General features: G+C 44.4%; 6 protein-coding genes across 6 annotated transcripts; 4 read left to right on the top strand and 2 right to left on the bottom strand.

Annotated features, from left to right (window-relative positions):
* The first annotated feature begins 2,442 nt into the window (after window positions 1-2,442).
* FOXG_22814 (uncharacterized protein) lies at window positions 2,443-3,051 on the top strand. The gene has a single exon (XM_018403230.1). It carries the CDS (start codon window positions 2,485-2,487, stop codon window positions 2,977-2,979), a length of 495 nt encoding a protein of 164 aa, XP_018258460.1. The 5' UTR covers window positions 2,443-2,484; the 3' UTR covers window positions 2,980-3,051.
* Window positions 3,052-3,303: 252 nt separating this feature from the next.
* On the bottom strand, window positions 3,304-3,561 carry FOXG_22813 (uncharacterized protein; the record flags this gene model as incomplete). The annotated part of the gene is made up of 1 exon (XM_018403229.1): window positions 3,304-3,561. The coding sequence occupies one exon, from the start codon at window positions 3,559-3,561 to the stop codon at window positions 3,304-3,306; it is 258 nt and encodes an 85-aa protein (XP_018258459.1).
* Window positions 3,562-4,410: 849 nt separating this feature from the next.
* Window positions 4,411-5,303, bottom strand: FOXG_17484 (uncharacterized protein; the record flags this gene model as incomplete). The annotated part of the gene is made up of 2 exons (XM_018397493.1): window positions 4,411-4,742; window positions 5,012-5,303. The coding sequence occupies 2 exons, from the start codon at window positions 5,301-5,303 to the stop codon at window positions 4,411-4,413; spliced, it is 624 nt and encodes a 207-aa protein (XP_018258458.1).
* Window positions 5,304-7,270: 1,967 nt separating this feature from the next.
* On the top strand, window positions 7,271-9,245 carry FOXG_17483 (N1-acetylpolyamine oxidase). The gene is made up of 2 exons (XM_018397492.1): window positions 7,271-8,763; window positions 8,825-9,245. The coding sequence occupies exons 1-2, from the start codon at window positions 7,493-7,495 to the stop codon at window positions 9,135-9,137; spliced, it is 1,584 nt and encodes a 527-aa protein (XP_018258457.1). The 5' UTR covers window positions 7,271-7,492; the 3' UTR covers window positions 9,138-9,245.
* Window positions 9,246-9,506: 261 nt separating this feature from the next.
* Window positions 9,507-9,737, top strand: FOXG_22812 (uncharacterized protein; the record flags this gene model as incomplete). Its single annotated transcript, XM_018403228.1, has 1 exon — window positions 9,507-9,737. One exon carries the CDS (start codon window positions 9,507-9,509, stop codon window positions 9,735-9,737), a length of 231 nt encoding a protein of 76 aa, XP_018258456.1.
* A 2,065-nt stretch (window positions 9,738-11,802) lies between these two features.
* Window positions 11,803-12,468, top strand: FOXG_17482 (uncharacterized protein; the record flags this gene model as incomplete). The annotated part of the gene is made up of 1 exon (XM_018397491.1): window positions 11,803-12,468. One exon carries the CDS (start codon window positions 11,803-11,805, stop codon window positions 12,466-12,468), a length of 666 nt encoding a protein of 221 aa, XP_018258455.1.
* Between the last annotated feature and the right edge of the window lie 1,601 nt (window positions 12,469-14,069).

Below are 14,069 nucleotides of genomic sequence, written 5' to 3'. Positions count from 1 at the left end.
CTTAAACGGGGAAGCTCCATCCACTTCCGATGAATATCGAGAAGTACTAAGCTTGATGTGATGCACTTCTGTCTCGACTCCGGTCGATAAAGTGGCTGATTGGCGGGTCGTGAGAACGGCCGGTGCAAGAGGAGATATAGTTGGTGTGCATAAACATCGAGTCTGCACCACAGAGCATAGCTGGATGAGTCAAGAAGACCCGGGGCTCTATCTACGAGAAATATGGAAGCCTAGCGTTGTTGTTCGGAGGCTATCTTAGCATTAAGGGCCACGAGCCGAGCTTGGGTCAGTGGCGTCACATCTGAAAGTTCTTTACAAATGCGAGCCGAAAGCCGGAACAGGGATATCTTAAATATTATGACAGATATCTTTGTTGGCTGTGTTGAAGGTTGTAGAATCTGATTGTGCAAAATGTCAGTATCGTTGACGTTTTCAGGCATGGTTGTATAGTCTAGATATAATACATAACGGCTCATCGCTAAGGAGTCATCTTGGTACTGCTAATAACTCCCTTTCCGATTTAATAGACTAAGTATTAATTAGCTCTAGACTATTTAGCTAAATGACTTAATAATATCAAAAGGCATAAGGGAAGGGCAGCCGAGGGGATTAGTTTTATATATACTGGACCCCTGATGATTAAAATGTCCCTGTTATTATAATTAAGTATAAAGTGTTATATAAGTGGAGATGCGGCAAGATTATTATAGGGCTGGCCTCAGAGATCCGGCTATATCGTGATGTGATTAACCAGGAGGGTGAGGGATATGAAATCGCAGCGAGGCGATTACCACAGTATGATAGAGGCGTGTATGAAGACTTTATCTTCCTCAGCTACGACGGGCGACCAGTCTTGAAGGGTTTGGGAGAAGCCAATACAGACTTCACTAACGAGATTCTCGCCGCACTCGGTCGATTGCATCAGCATGGAGTCCTCCAGCTGTTTTTATCTTAGATGTCAATATGCGTTGCTGCATTCGCTTGTCTGTTGCACTTATCATGTACGTTATTACATGCATAGTATCTTTCTCATTTGGAATTACTTGAGAACTAATACTTAAATTTAAATACAGATCCCTCTCCTACCAGTTGGACGCCTACAGATGTGACAATTAGTATAAGAATGACAAGTGACGTCATAAAAGCAGCGAGGGTGACTGCATTGGCGATAAGGTCCAGGAATCTCCACGTCTCGCCTTTTTGAAGTCTCTGTCTCTGCTTCGACCTCTATATCATCCTTTTCTAACTCTTTAATCAAGCTGTCAATCTGTTTGGTCATTTCCTCATCTGTCGCAAGAACAATTTTTCCATCGACTTCAATTACATTGCCACCATATTTTTCAACCAAGGCTGTGTCGGGGTACTTTGCGCCCATTTCATGAAGTTGATCCCAGTTTGTGACCCAGATATCATCTTTGGGAATCTTAATCGTGTACTTGGCGCTCACAAAGCTACCAGTAAGTAGGACTTTGAGGAAGGAGGATCCTGTCTACTTATTAGACCTTCACTCTAGCTTCGTCACGGTGAAGAGGCTTAACTATACCAGTCTTCATATTTGATAGAAGGTAAAGAGGCTCTTTGGTGGTTGTTTAACACGATAACACTGGGTAGACTTACAGCTCTTATACCTGGATTCTGAACAAATCACATGTTAGAGGCTGCGTGAGTATCGCCATTGTTGGTCGACAATAATCAGAGTGTACGGGGATTGAGGACCAACATGCATAAATCATTCCTAAAAGGAAGGGTCCGTTGGAAAGAAATTACCGCTATGACAATTGAGCATACCGCTTTCCCGGACAAAGGCCTACAGATCAGTCTAACTTTCTCTTTAATCTCATTTTATACTGGCCCATAATGAACCTTTTGAGTTAATATGGTATCGCCAGTATTAATCCAATAACAAGAGGGCGCAGCAATCAATCCGTACAAAGATGCAGGCGACGTCTCTAGTAATATGGGAAGCACCTTCGTGTGGTTATAAAACGCGGATCTAGCGGATCAGCTTCGGAACTCGGCACGCCAAGTTGGTTAATATGTTCGATTTTGCAGGTAAATTGCATATGCATGTTAGTTGTTATCTTCCCATTTCAGATTATGATCTGCTTCAAGCTTGCCGAGAGCCGAGTATAATGGGACTTTTGGAGACTTATCTCGTATGCGAGCTTACGAATCTTTCAGTTTGTTAAGCCCTCTTTTGATGACTGGTCAGTGGGCTATGTGCTGTTAAGTTAAAGCGAATTCTTGAGTTGACACATAATTTGGGTTTCATACAGGCCGAAGGTGCTCTTGAAAAGGCGCTACAGTTCTAGAACTTATTAGTTCGGCCGATTAAAAGAATCAGGGTTTCAACTCGTATTACGTAACTATCACGTGTCATCACTACTGAAATCTGATTTATTTAAAGATAAGCCCACTCCCATGTCGAGCATTTATCTCTCATAATTCACCGCTAGTTTACATTCGATAAAATATTCTCTAATCATGTCTCAATCTGATTCGGAGCATCAAGAGGCGGCTCATACTGAAGGAACTTGCCCCGGCATTACATACAAATATCTTTCGCCAGAACAACAAGAAATGAGCGATATTTTATATAAAATGGAGTGTCATGACCTAGACCTATTGGGCATTGTACACCTCGGCCATGATGGGATTTTCCGCTACCTTGATGCTGATCGCAATATCCACTATGCAATTGCTCTAAGGCCTGCGCTAATAAAAGCTCTATTGGACCGCGGCCCTTATGATAAGGAGGAAGAGACAGTCTTTCGCGGAGTTGATGGAACAAAAGTTCCTAAAGAGCAGTGGTATAATCCACCCCTGGGTATCCTTCCCGAACCACTATCTGAGGAGCATCGGAAAGAGGGCCAAGAATTTATCAAGAAGAATAAAGAGAAGATTAACAGGAATCGTGAGGCTTCGAAGAATTACAAGGAACGTCTTGTATATATAGAGTCAGATCATAAGCTTGAATAAGTATACTGGAGTGCCGCCAGTTGAGAGACAAATATTTGCATGTAATCCGCCGACTCTATGTGACATGCCTGGTTCAGAAAGAAACAAGTCGGAAGAGCCACTTGCGGGCTAATCCGCACCGGATAAAGGTAACGAAATATGACTGACCGTCGAAAAGTTAGATTCAAAATCGAGGCACGTGTCGAGTGCGTCGGTGGAAGGGAAGACATAACATATACATAGAACGTCGGGCCCGCTTTAATATTGTAATACAACTTGCCCTCACTATTATAGTAAAAGTCCATTTATTGAGCCAGGAGGAAGCCATCCCTCCTTAGAAGAATGCTAAAGACTTAGGTTGTAGAAACGGACAAGATGGTACCTCCTACCTACCCGGGAGAGCATCTTGACTGCGTTGGCATTCTCTTCAATGTGCTCGTATTGGATGTAGGCTCGCCACAGGTCTTCTAAGGACGGGTTCTCACCAACACAGATGGCTCGGCCGTCCGTTGTATGTTCGAGCCGACCGTGTCCTTCTTCTCGGCCCTCCGACTGCGACGTCTTGGTACCTTGATTGGCCTCGATCTTGGAAGTTCTTTGCATGGAGTACCGGTGATTTCTCATGGAGAGATACTACTCGAGTCACTGTCATACACTAGCGATGCAGCGCTATCTGCAACATCGGCCGATCGCTTTGCTGGATAAGTGGCCACTTATAGCAGTCTTTCTTTGCCTTTTCCTTTGGACAGCGGATGGAAGAGAAGGTGATACCATGCTGGGCAATTACTGAATACGTAGCCTGCTACTGTTTGGGTATGTATCTGTGGGGTGTCGGGGGTACTAGATGGTTAGAAGTGCCTGTTCCAGTGTTTCATTAAAGGTTTTTGAAAACAGAGCCTGGGGATTAGGAAGGGAGGGGCAAAGTTGAGGGAGATTGCAGTAGCAAATAATCTCTTAAAAGGAATATACATTTGAAGGGGTTATGTCCCTCGTCAAGTAGGCGCATAAAGCTAAGTATGGCGGCTCCACAGGATAACCTATCGTGCTGCCCAGGGCAGCTCTGCAATATACATCAGCGCATGTTGGTGCGTGATGGCACAACTTACCGCCACTGCAAATTCGATTTGCTTTTAATCACGAAAGATGTTCTTATATGTATCTTCCATTAAGATCCTCTAATTCTCATCCTGTCAACTACCATACAGGGAGATATTAATACCAGCATAATGACAAAGACGGCAGACTACTAATAGACACTAATGGTTGGTCGTGTAGACTGGAATATATAGCTCTCTGTCATCTCTGAACCTTCTGGACAGATTAGTTGGTGTTTCGAAGTTATTGCTATTAGGGTTGGTGATCCTGAACTAGAGGCTGCTGGTACAGAAATAATAGTAGTATTTTTGTGAACCATAATTACCTTCTCGATGATGCAATTAATAATTGGATTAGTCAACTATCTATTTGTTTAACAGTCGAGTCCAGGTCTTTGCTGTTTAGCCCTAGAGTCTCTTTATCTAGCCGGCTGATTGTATTTGCAAGAGGGGATAAGCTGCTGCTTTCTTGAAATCTCTTCAAGGGACGTTCTCGGATACCGATTTTGTCCAGTCCAGGGATGTCGCCCTCCCTGTCTTCATAATCTATGTAGTTCTCCTGTTTATCGGCAAACCTATTTATTTCCATATTATAAATCTCTTCTGACTTCTTCTGCTCTTTGTGAGGCTCGGCAAGAGACAGGTTGGTGATGTCCTTGTCATTATCATCATCGTCACCCTCCTCCTTCTCTTGTGATTATTTAGAAGCTTCGTGGCCACTTTCTTCTCTTCGTAATCAATCTGTTTACACCTGGCTTGGGGTGCTTGTGTTATATTGGCCTAGCATAGTAGGATCCGAGTCTGGTTGGGCGCTGACATCGGCATGGTAGTTAAGAATTTAATTAAGCACTTAAGACCAGGGAATGAGGGGTTCTTTGGCCCCTTCGCTTGTCATACACGTTGCATTTCCTCCAGCGCTAAAGTCAGATATTCGTGATACTATACTTTAAAATTCTGACTGATTGCGCTTTGTCCGCTCGCGCTGCGAGTATCATCTGGATTGACCAGTTCGTGGGAAACGCGAATGTGAGTTACCAACTCGATCTCATCATCTCTTACGCCCCATTTAGCGTACTGCGATGGCGGGATTTGTCCTTTAGATGTGTCGGTATTCTGGCCTTTCCCGGTGATCTTTGTGTGGACACCGTAGCCGCTGGGCTGGTTCGACGAGGAGCGATTTGTAGATGTTTTAGATCGCATAATAAATCTTCGAAGGCCAGGGAGGCACACAACGATAACAGCGGTGCTCATCTCGGCGAGAGATAAGGTATCTATGCACTAGGTTAGCCTAAGAATGTTATAGAGCAAGGACAGCGAAGACATACTGCCAGACTGGTCGTCAAGCTCAAAATCAGTCGCATTATATGCAATAAACCGGGACAGGCTAACTATCAACGTGATAGCACCTAAAGAAAAGATCCCAATAAGGGCGATCTGTTGTTTTCTGTGAAGCTTCAAGTGTTTAAGCAGAAAGAAGGGGTAGAAAAAGACTATTTAGGGCCATGTTAAATAAATTCCTTCAAGTAGGTAGCAGGTACTTTGAACATACTAAGTAGATCCGTTGAGAAGTTGAGACCCCATTGAACACAAAAAGAAGCATATGAGTTCCATGCTGACTTTAGCTGGTTTTCGATAGACCTGATACCCGTCAGTCAGATGATTAGACAAGTCATGCCATTTAACTTTACCAATTATCAGAAAAAGGTACGCAAATAAGAGTGTTTACAAGCACTGATGTAAGCAAAGCGCAACCAAGATAAATCGAGATTGCAAGCAATACGCGTCTCAATGATCCCAAAATCCCAGGAATTAGCTTCCAATAAAACAAGACGATAGATATCTTGGGGAAGTAAATGCCAGTGTCGAAAAAGTACTCCGCTACTAATACTATCTGCACATAGTCAGCATCATAATTCTCGTTCACGCAGCTACTGCATTGCCATACCTTTAAGTATTCTACTGAGTTAACTATAAGTTCAGAGCCAACTGCAGGATTATCGATAAGAATTCGAAGTGCAAGAGTCGAGCAGATAAACCATCCTAAGCTAAAAACCCAACCCAGCCATGCGAGAATATCAGGCACGCTGAATAAAGCCTGCTTCATTAGATAATTCGCCCAGCATCGTAGGACCAGTACCACTAGTGCTAAAATAAGCAGCACTGCTTGGATACCCTGAAGAAATTAGTTACGACAAAAAGAAAAGAGAGGGAAAGACAGAAAAAGAAAAGCCTGGATTACATAGACTCGGCAAACATACAATTGAAGTATTGTTATCCATTGAGGCGCTCGCTCGATAGAGCGACCCGAGGCTTTGGTTCTACAAGTAGACTGAGAAGCAAACAAAGACAAGAGGGACATGGTTCGGCAGCAGAGGTTGGATAAAAACGGACTGAGGGGTCTGCAATGTATTTAACCATTGAGGTTTAACTAAAAAAATAACCAATAGAATTAACGATAGAGTTTAGAGCTGGCCTAAGCGAGTACCTGTGCAGAGCGCTATCCCAGGCTTGGAAAGGAGAAGCTCGGGCACTTGCACATAAAGGTGGCGGAAAACGATAAGAGAAATAAAAAATCTAGTTTCATAATTTTGGGAGTTGAAGACCCACCGCCCCTGTAAATATCGAAATCGATAACCTTAGCTCCTGCATACTTGGCATCGGGCTGCTGCCGCTGATCCTCCCGAAGCGACTTGGCGCAAATGCCAAGCCAACTAGCTCGGCTTCTGGAAACTGTACACATAATGGTATTTCTTCCTCTCAAGTTCAAGGGCGCTCATCAGTCTCGAGCCATATTCAAATTCGTGCTTGGAAGCGGTGCGGTTAGAGCAACAGCACGACATGGAATTGGTGGGTTAAAAATTGAACGGTACTCCGTAATGAACAACAGAGCGCAATCCACCAAAAACTGTAATCGAGACCAAGGTAATCCGGATGTGGATTAGATCAATCTCCAATGCCCGTGCTCCGCGAATCGCAACTGTTGCATGTAGATTTCGGTGGGCCCGATACAAGCGAACCTGAAAAACTAATTAGCGCGAGTCATGCCATCTTGTCTCCGATTAGCAGCGTCAGGGACCTACTTAGCTAGGTAATAGCACCGACGAGCTAAGGGGCGCTACAAGACCAACAGCCTACGCTATCTGAAATTTGATAACTTCAGGGGCGAAAGCCGGCCTGGCCATGGCTAGAGATGCGGATGTTTTGCTTTATGTGATCAACAATGGCCTCGGGTCAGCATTGGGGCGGGGAGTTCCTCGGCTCCACCGGAGAAGTTGGGCGAACGAAGCTAAGGAATCATCGCGGCCTACGTATGCTCGGCGTGATGGAGCGTGCGATAGTTTAATTACTCCCCGGGGGGGTTCGTATAAAACCAAACTCCCTCCTTCTAGCTCTCTCAGAACTGTTGATCTCGGACACTCTCGTTACCAAAGACCACCAACATGAAGCAATCACCAGCACAGCTTCTGACTGTCCTTACAGCCTTCTTTACCGCAGCCGAGGCAGTCAGCCTCCCACCTCGAGATAAAGGAACCTGCAGGAAGACCAAGGTTGCTATTCTCGGAGCTGGTGTTGCTGGTATTGCTGCAGCCCAGAACCTGACCCAAGCGAAAATCACCGACTTCCTTATCGTTGAACATAATGACTATATTGGAGGTCGCCTGCGAAGTCAACAATTTGGCCGAAACACCAAGACCGGCAAGCCATACACTATTGAGCTAGGTGCCAACTGGGTGGAAGGCATCGGATCCCTCGAGACGCACGAGAACCCCATTTGGAAATTGGCGCAGAAGCACGGCTTAAAGACAACTTACGCCGATTACGATGCCCTCAAGACGTTTGACCACGAGGGCGCCAAGAACTGGACCGACAAAATCGCCGAGCTAGATGCCGCTTTTGAGAATGCGTCAGGCGACTCCGGTCACATCTTGCTGGATAACCTCCAGGACCTATCTGCTCGCGCTGGTCTTCGTACTGGAGGCTGGAGACCAGATAAGAACGATATGTATGCGCAGGCAGCAGATTGGTGGGGATGGGACTTTGAGGCTGCTTGGACGCCTGATGAGAGCGGTCTTGTTTTTGGCGTCGCTGGAGACAATGCTACCTTTGGTTATTTCAGCGATGTCAGCAACCTAGTTATCGACCAGCGCGGTTATAACTACTTTCTCAAGCAGGAAGCCAAAACTTTCCTCAAGGAGAACGATCCACGACTTCTCCTCAAGACTACCGTTGAAGGTATTGAGTATAACAAGAAGGGCGTCAAGGTCACAACCAAGGATGGTGGCTGTATAGAAGCTAGCTATGCTATCTGTACATTTTCTCTCGGTGTATTGCAGAAGGACGTCGTTGAGTTCAAACCGAAGCTGCCTCACTGGAAGCAGAGCGCTATCGACCAATTTGCGATGGGTACATACACCAAGATTTTTATGCAATTCAACGAGTCATTCTGGGATACTGATGCCCAGTATCAGCTCTACGCCGACCCTATTGAGCGTGGACGTTTTCCTCTGTTTCAGCCGCTCAATGGTAAAGGCTTCCTTGAGGGATCCAACATCATCTTTGCGACAGTCACTGGCGAGCAGGCCTACCAAGTCGAGCGACAAACGGATGAAGAGACCGAAGCGCAAGTCGTGGAGGTCCTGCAGTCCATGTACCCTGATAAGAAGGTCCATAAGCCTACAGCATTCACTTACCCACGCTGGAGCACCGAACCGTAAGTTGATAAACAGCCCCTTGTACCCAATTTCCATCCATAACTAACGTGACATGTCTAGCTGGGCGTATGGATCCTATAGCAACTGGCCTGTAGGCATGACTCTTGAGAAGCACCAAAATATACGTGCCAACCTGGAACGCCTATGGTTTGCCGGTGAGGCTAATTCAGCTGAATTCTTTGGCTTTGTCCATGGTGGATACACTGAGGGTCGCGAAATTGGTCATAGAATTGGTAGGATCATTAATGGAGAGGCTGGTGATGATGAATTTGATATGGAGAGGTATGAGGTTCTGCATGGAACCACTCATAAGGACGAGTACAATGATGAGAACGGATGGTTGTTTCCTTACGATGTTGACGGTGACAACTGATCAAATCATGTTTCAGACATTCACAGTACATATTCATAAAGCGCAGTGCTCATAGTGCTTCGGGCATATACACAAATTTTCTAATGTATTACCTATCGAATTCAAGAGTGCAACATTTGTCGTTTTATGTCTTGAATGAGAACAAGCCAATGTGATATATCCTCGACTTAGCTGTGAGTCCTGTCGGCGAAGAATTACGGTAATCACTGTTCTAGACCCCGCAATACATTATCTAGTTCGCTTCAAGTGGAGGATTTTAAGCAGTTAATATGGATGTGGCTGCGCTCTTCACAGCTGATTAGTATACATCAATGTGGAGATGGCGCTATGTACATGTCCAAAGAGATACCAACTTCTTCCCATTTGACCATGACGGGCAATCATCTTCATACCGTTCCCATCTTGGGTCGTAACACCGAGGAGTCGGTACTTCGCATCAGTGTGCCTGTCATGAACGGATACGAGGCAACAGTCCGCATCAGGAAGAGCGGCGTGTGGCTGCTGATCATAGCCATGATCGCTTACGCACTCAAGGGGGACATGGAGTTCTGTCTGGAGAAGGCGGTGGATGGCTACATTGCAAAGCCGGTGAACAGGTAGTTGCTAATTAAGAAGCTGCTAAAATGGCTTGCGGCACCCACCGATCCGGATGGCGGCCGCCAGGGTTTCCCGTGAGACCCTTCACCCGCCGAGCACTGTCTCTCTGCATTCTCGACTGGCGACACACATGCTGGAATCTAGACTACGGCAGAGTACAAGGTTAAACTTACGGTGCAAATGTGGACCGTGACCTGCCGCTTTTTCTCGGATGTTGCATCTTCTAATTCTGTTAGATATCCTGATTTCCAGTAGACATCTGAAGCCAAAGCACAGAGAAGAGGATCCGGATTTAGCTGGCCAACCAAAACCTTTCAGTATCAGATGCTATCTCCACTGCCATCGAGGCCAAGTCTTAGCTCCCTCATAGCACAAACCTTTACACGGCCCGACCGTTCAGCCGTTGTCTCTGACCCTCCAACCACGTTATAGTGTCGTCATGACCCAGGTCGCCTTCTGAGAGGGATTAGTTAGTCAAGAGCCAGAGCCAGACTTAATAAGCATACTAACCAGATAAGTATACTAACCACTACATAATATAATTAAAAATAAACAACCTTATAGTACTTTTAAGCTATAAATGAAATAGTAAAAAATCTAATATAAGTAATTTTTATAATAATATAGCTAATACTAATATGTTATTTTTCAAAGAATTTTACACTTTCTATCATATATAGAAAGCCTTATAATTTACTATATTTAATAATATAACTAAAATTTAAAGTTTATAACTATATAGGTTTTTTTAAAATCTATAAAAATATTAATATAACTTAATTTAAGATATATATATATATTATTAGAATTATATTTATTTTAGGCTTAAGTTAAGCTTTTTATAAGTTTTTAAAAACTAAACTTCAAGGTGTATAGGGTAGTGGTCATCATACTTGTCTAGTCAGTATGCTTATTAACCACGTTATAGTAAGAAGCGGAACTCGCTCAACCCCACACATCCGGACGGTCGGTGAACTAGAAGTACACCAGGTAACTCCTATTTATTGTCAGACTCAAGCCCTTAGATGAGGCTGCGATTGAATTACGGAAAAGCAACTACAAGCTACAAGGGGCATCCCATAGGTTCCAGCTCCGGGAATCTGGACCCCGGGGAATGGTGTTGCCGCGCTTGACAGCCCTGATAGTGTGCGGGGAAATCGTATGGTTGGTGGGGTCTGAAGCGGGGAAGCACCTAAGACATTAATGATGGTTGTGTGTGCCCGATAGACTCCTAGCTCATTTAGAGTATGACATTGTGCAGTTGTCGACTTCTGTTAGAGGATACTAACAAAAAGTCGATGGCTTCAAACCAGTGGTCATCAGGATCTTCTTCTCACGTGTGCTAACTCATCCTTTCCAGTTGCAGTCGGAAACTCAGTATGCCGAAGCCTCTTTGTCACAATTAGTTCACTCGAACGACAGCCATCAACAACTTAGATGAGTGTGTGTTACTCAACGCGCTTGCCTATGATGTCAAGTTAGCTTCATTCGACAACAAGGATGTTCGTTCGGCGTGTTAACTCACCGGCTCCGTTGTCGATCCCTCCTCTTCTGTTTAGCCCTTGTCTGTTAAAGGGGCACAAATACTGATTTTTCTATTTAAGCTATTGGAGGAGTTTTGGACTGATCCAGACCCTCTAGAGACGGGTGCTTGACTATCCGTTCCCATTGTCGGACCAACAGTCTGGCCGGAGGACCTCGTATCCGATAAGATGGTGGGGTTGCGATGAAGGCGGCATGGCACTCGCGAAAGAATGACATAAACTGTATCTTACTTGCGTGGAGAGTCAACTCCGGAGGTGCAGGATAATTCTAAATATAGATGCAGAACTCAAGCTGAATTCACAGTAGATGGATAGTTAACGGTCGATGACTACCTAAGGGGTATATATTAGAGGTAATCCTCTCTACCTTCATGGTTTTGTTCCCCCTATGTTGAAGCCTCTGTATCTGAGATACGAGCATCTTCACTCTCGCGGTTTTCTTATTAGCAGTTAGCAGAGAGACCCGCCAAATTCTATATTCTACCTACCACAGCTTTATCTCATCAGACCATCCATCGGTCACCATGCTTCTCAAACACTTTCTCCTGGGCGCACTTCTTGCCCTGGGCTCCGTCACTGCACTTCCCAACCCCGAAGCCGACCTTCATGATGTCGAGGCCAGAGATAACAAGCACCACCGCCCCCGTTGCGGCAAGGACGCCGACTTTGATCGTATGAAGAATAAGTGCATCTGCAAGGACGAGGGCAAAGAATTCCATCCCGAACATAAGATATGCCGCTGCCCCGAGGACCAGATGGAGGATCGTCACGATCCCCATAAGTGCGTTTGTAAGGACGAGGATAAGGAGTTGATGATGGGGGTATGCAAATGCAAAGGAGACTTGAAGCCGAACAGACATGGCGAGTGCAGATGTCCCAAGGACCAGAGGCCGGATCGTCACGATCCCCATAAGTGCGTTTGTAAGGACGAGGACAAGGAGTTGATGATGGGGGTATGCAAATGCAAAGGAGACTTGAAGCCGAACAGACATGGCGAGTGCAGATGTCCCAAGGACCAGAGGCCGGATCGTCACGATCCCCATAAGTGCGTTTGTAAGGACAAGGACAAGGAGTTGATGATGGGGGTATGCAAATGCAAGGGAGACTTGAAGCCGAACAGACATGGCGAGTGCAGGTGTCCTAAGGGCACCCGTCGGCACGGAGACAAGTGCAAGCGTCACGGGCATTGATCATGACCAAGACTGATGATGAATGATTTGGGCAATGGTTTCCTTTCACGTCCACTCTGCGCGAGCCTTCTTTGAGGCGTCGCGATTACGATCCTTAGACAGTTATCCCTCTTCTTCTACTATGTATAGTTTACTCAGATTGATCAAAAGCAAACAAATACTGATATTTCACTTTGAATGACTGGTCCAACTTGATGTAGATGCGCTGACAGGCGTGCTTGAAGGCCAATTTCTCCTAGTGTTCAGCATCCTATCCTCAGCAGCTGAAGCACGGTCTGTCAAACTGAGACTGTGCAACGTTAGTGGGATTCGATCTGAATAGCTAGTGTGCTTGAGACTTTTGGTCCCTATCATGCCTCCCTGTTGCAGGGGCAAATTTGATCATCGCCCGTACTGCCCTGCATGTCTTGCGCCTATTTGTCACCGTCAGACGCTGCCTTTCCTCCCAAGAAGAACGACAGGTTTCCCATCCTTGTTCGTGAGCATTTCAGCATGTCTTCCCGTTCCGTTGTGCACCTTACACATCGAAATAGAAAATGCTCAACTGTCTCAGATGCTTAATCAGATTCGCACGTATCCGATTCCGATGCACCGATCCTGCGCAGAAAGCTGTTTAGTCTTGCATATTACTCTCGAGGCTGATGTGGGCTGCACAGACCCTGACGCTCAACCGCCAAGGCAGCCCGAAACAAGCCCAGTTGTTCTTTAGAGCCGCTATCGTTGCATCAAGATTCGGCATTCTTTGGAGGTTTCTGTCGTCTCATGCTTCTATGAAGGACGTCGTCGCGATGCCTTCATGTCAGCGGGCGACTAGCGCCTTCGAATGGTGGCCAGGCTAGAACTCACGAGGGTCAAAAGATAAGTAGGAGGCTTGGGCTCAGTTCGCGAGGGATGCGGCAAGTATAAGTGGGCACGGAGTTATGGTCGCAAACAGATGTTCGGTTGCCTTGTCCCTTTTTACCACACCGAGTCGGATCCATGTTCCTCAGAATTACTGTTATCTAGTGTAGGTTATCTATCTATCTATCTAACCGCCAGGTAGATAAATAAAATATAAGGTAGATGCCAATTAAACTATTTAAGGTAGAGATACTTAAATATACTAGGATACTTTTAATCTATAGAGGTATTAGTACCCCTCCTTGTATTTTTACTTTTCTTTATATCTAACCTTTTTCTTTCTTTTTAGTTTTAAGTCTCTTATTTAAATATAAATTAAATTTTACTTTTTAAATTCTATATATAAATTTATATAAAAATAAAGTATAATTTATACAATTATTTAATTAAATAAGTAAGCCTCTTTTTTATATTAGATTTAGTATTATTACTAAGATATTAATGTAATATTAAGATTTATGTAAATTTTAATATAATAAAACCTTATTATAATAAGATAAGTTTTAAATAAGTAGACTAATTTATATTAAGTTTAATATTTTTAAAATTATAAAATATATGTTAAGTAGTTATAAAGTATTATATCTTTTAATAACAAATGAAGTAGGTTAAGTATACTTAAATAAAAAGACTTATTAATAGCTAATAAGCTAATTTTTATAAAAGTATTAATAAAATATAATTTATATATTGAAGGTAGT

This window comes from Fusarium oxysporum, genomic scaffold (genome assembly GCF_000149955.1).
Source record: "Fusarium oxysporum f. sp. lycopersici 4287 supercont2.50 genomic scaffold, whole genome shotgun sequence".
NCBI lineage: Eukaryota > Fungi > Ascomycota > Sordariomycetes > Hypocreales > Nectriaceae > Fusarium > Fusarium oxysporum.
The sequence above is the reverse complement of the archived record's forward strand: the minus strand, read 5'-3'. Positions and strand labels throughout refer to the sequence as shown.

Bases quoted from the DNA above. Each gene is read 5' to 3' on its own strand.
- FOXG_17483 (XM_018397492.1), top strand. From the start codon at position 7,493: ATGAAGCAATCACCAGCACAGCTTCTGACTGTCCTTACAGCCTTCTTT. The intron at 8,764-8,824 runs GTAAGTTGATAA...TGACATGTCTAG, and splicing joins CCACGCTGGAGCACCGAACC to CTGGGCGTATGGATCCTATA.
- FOXG_22814 (XM_018403230.1), top strand. From the start codon at position 2,485: ATGTCTCAATCTGATTCGGAGCATCAAGAGGCGGCTCATACTGAAGGA.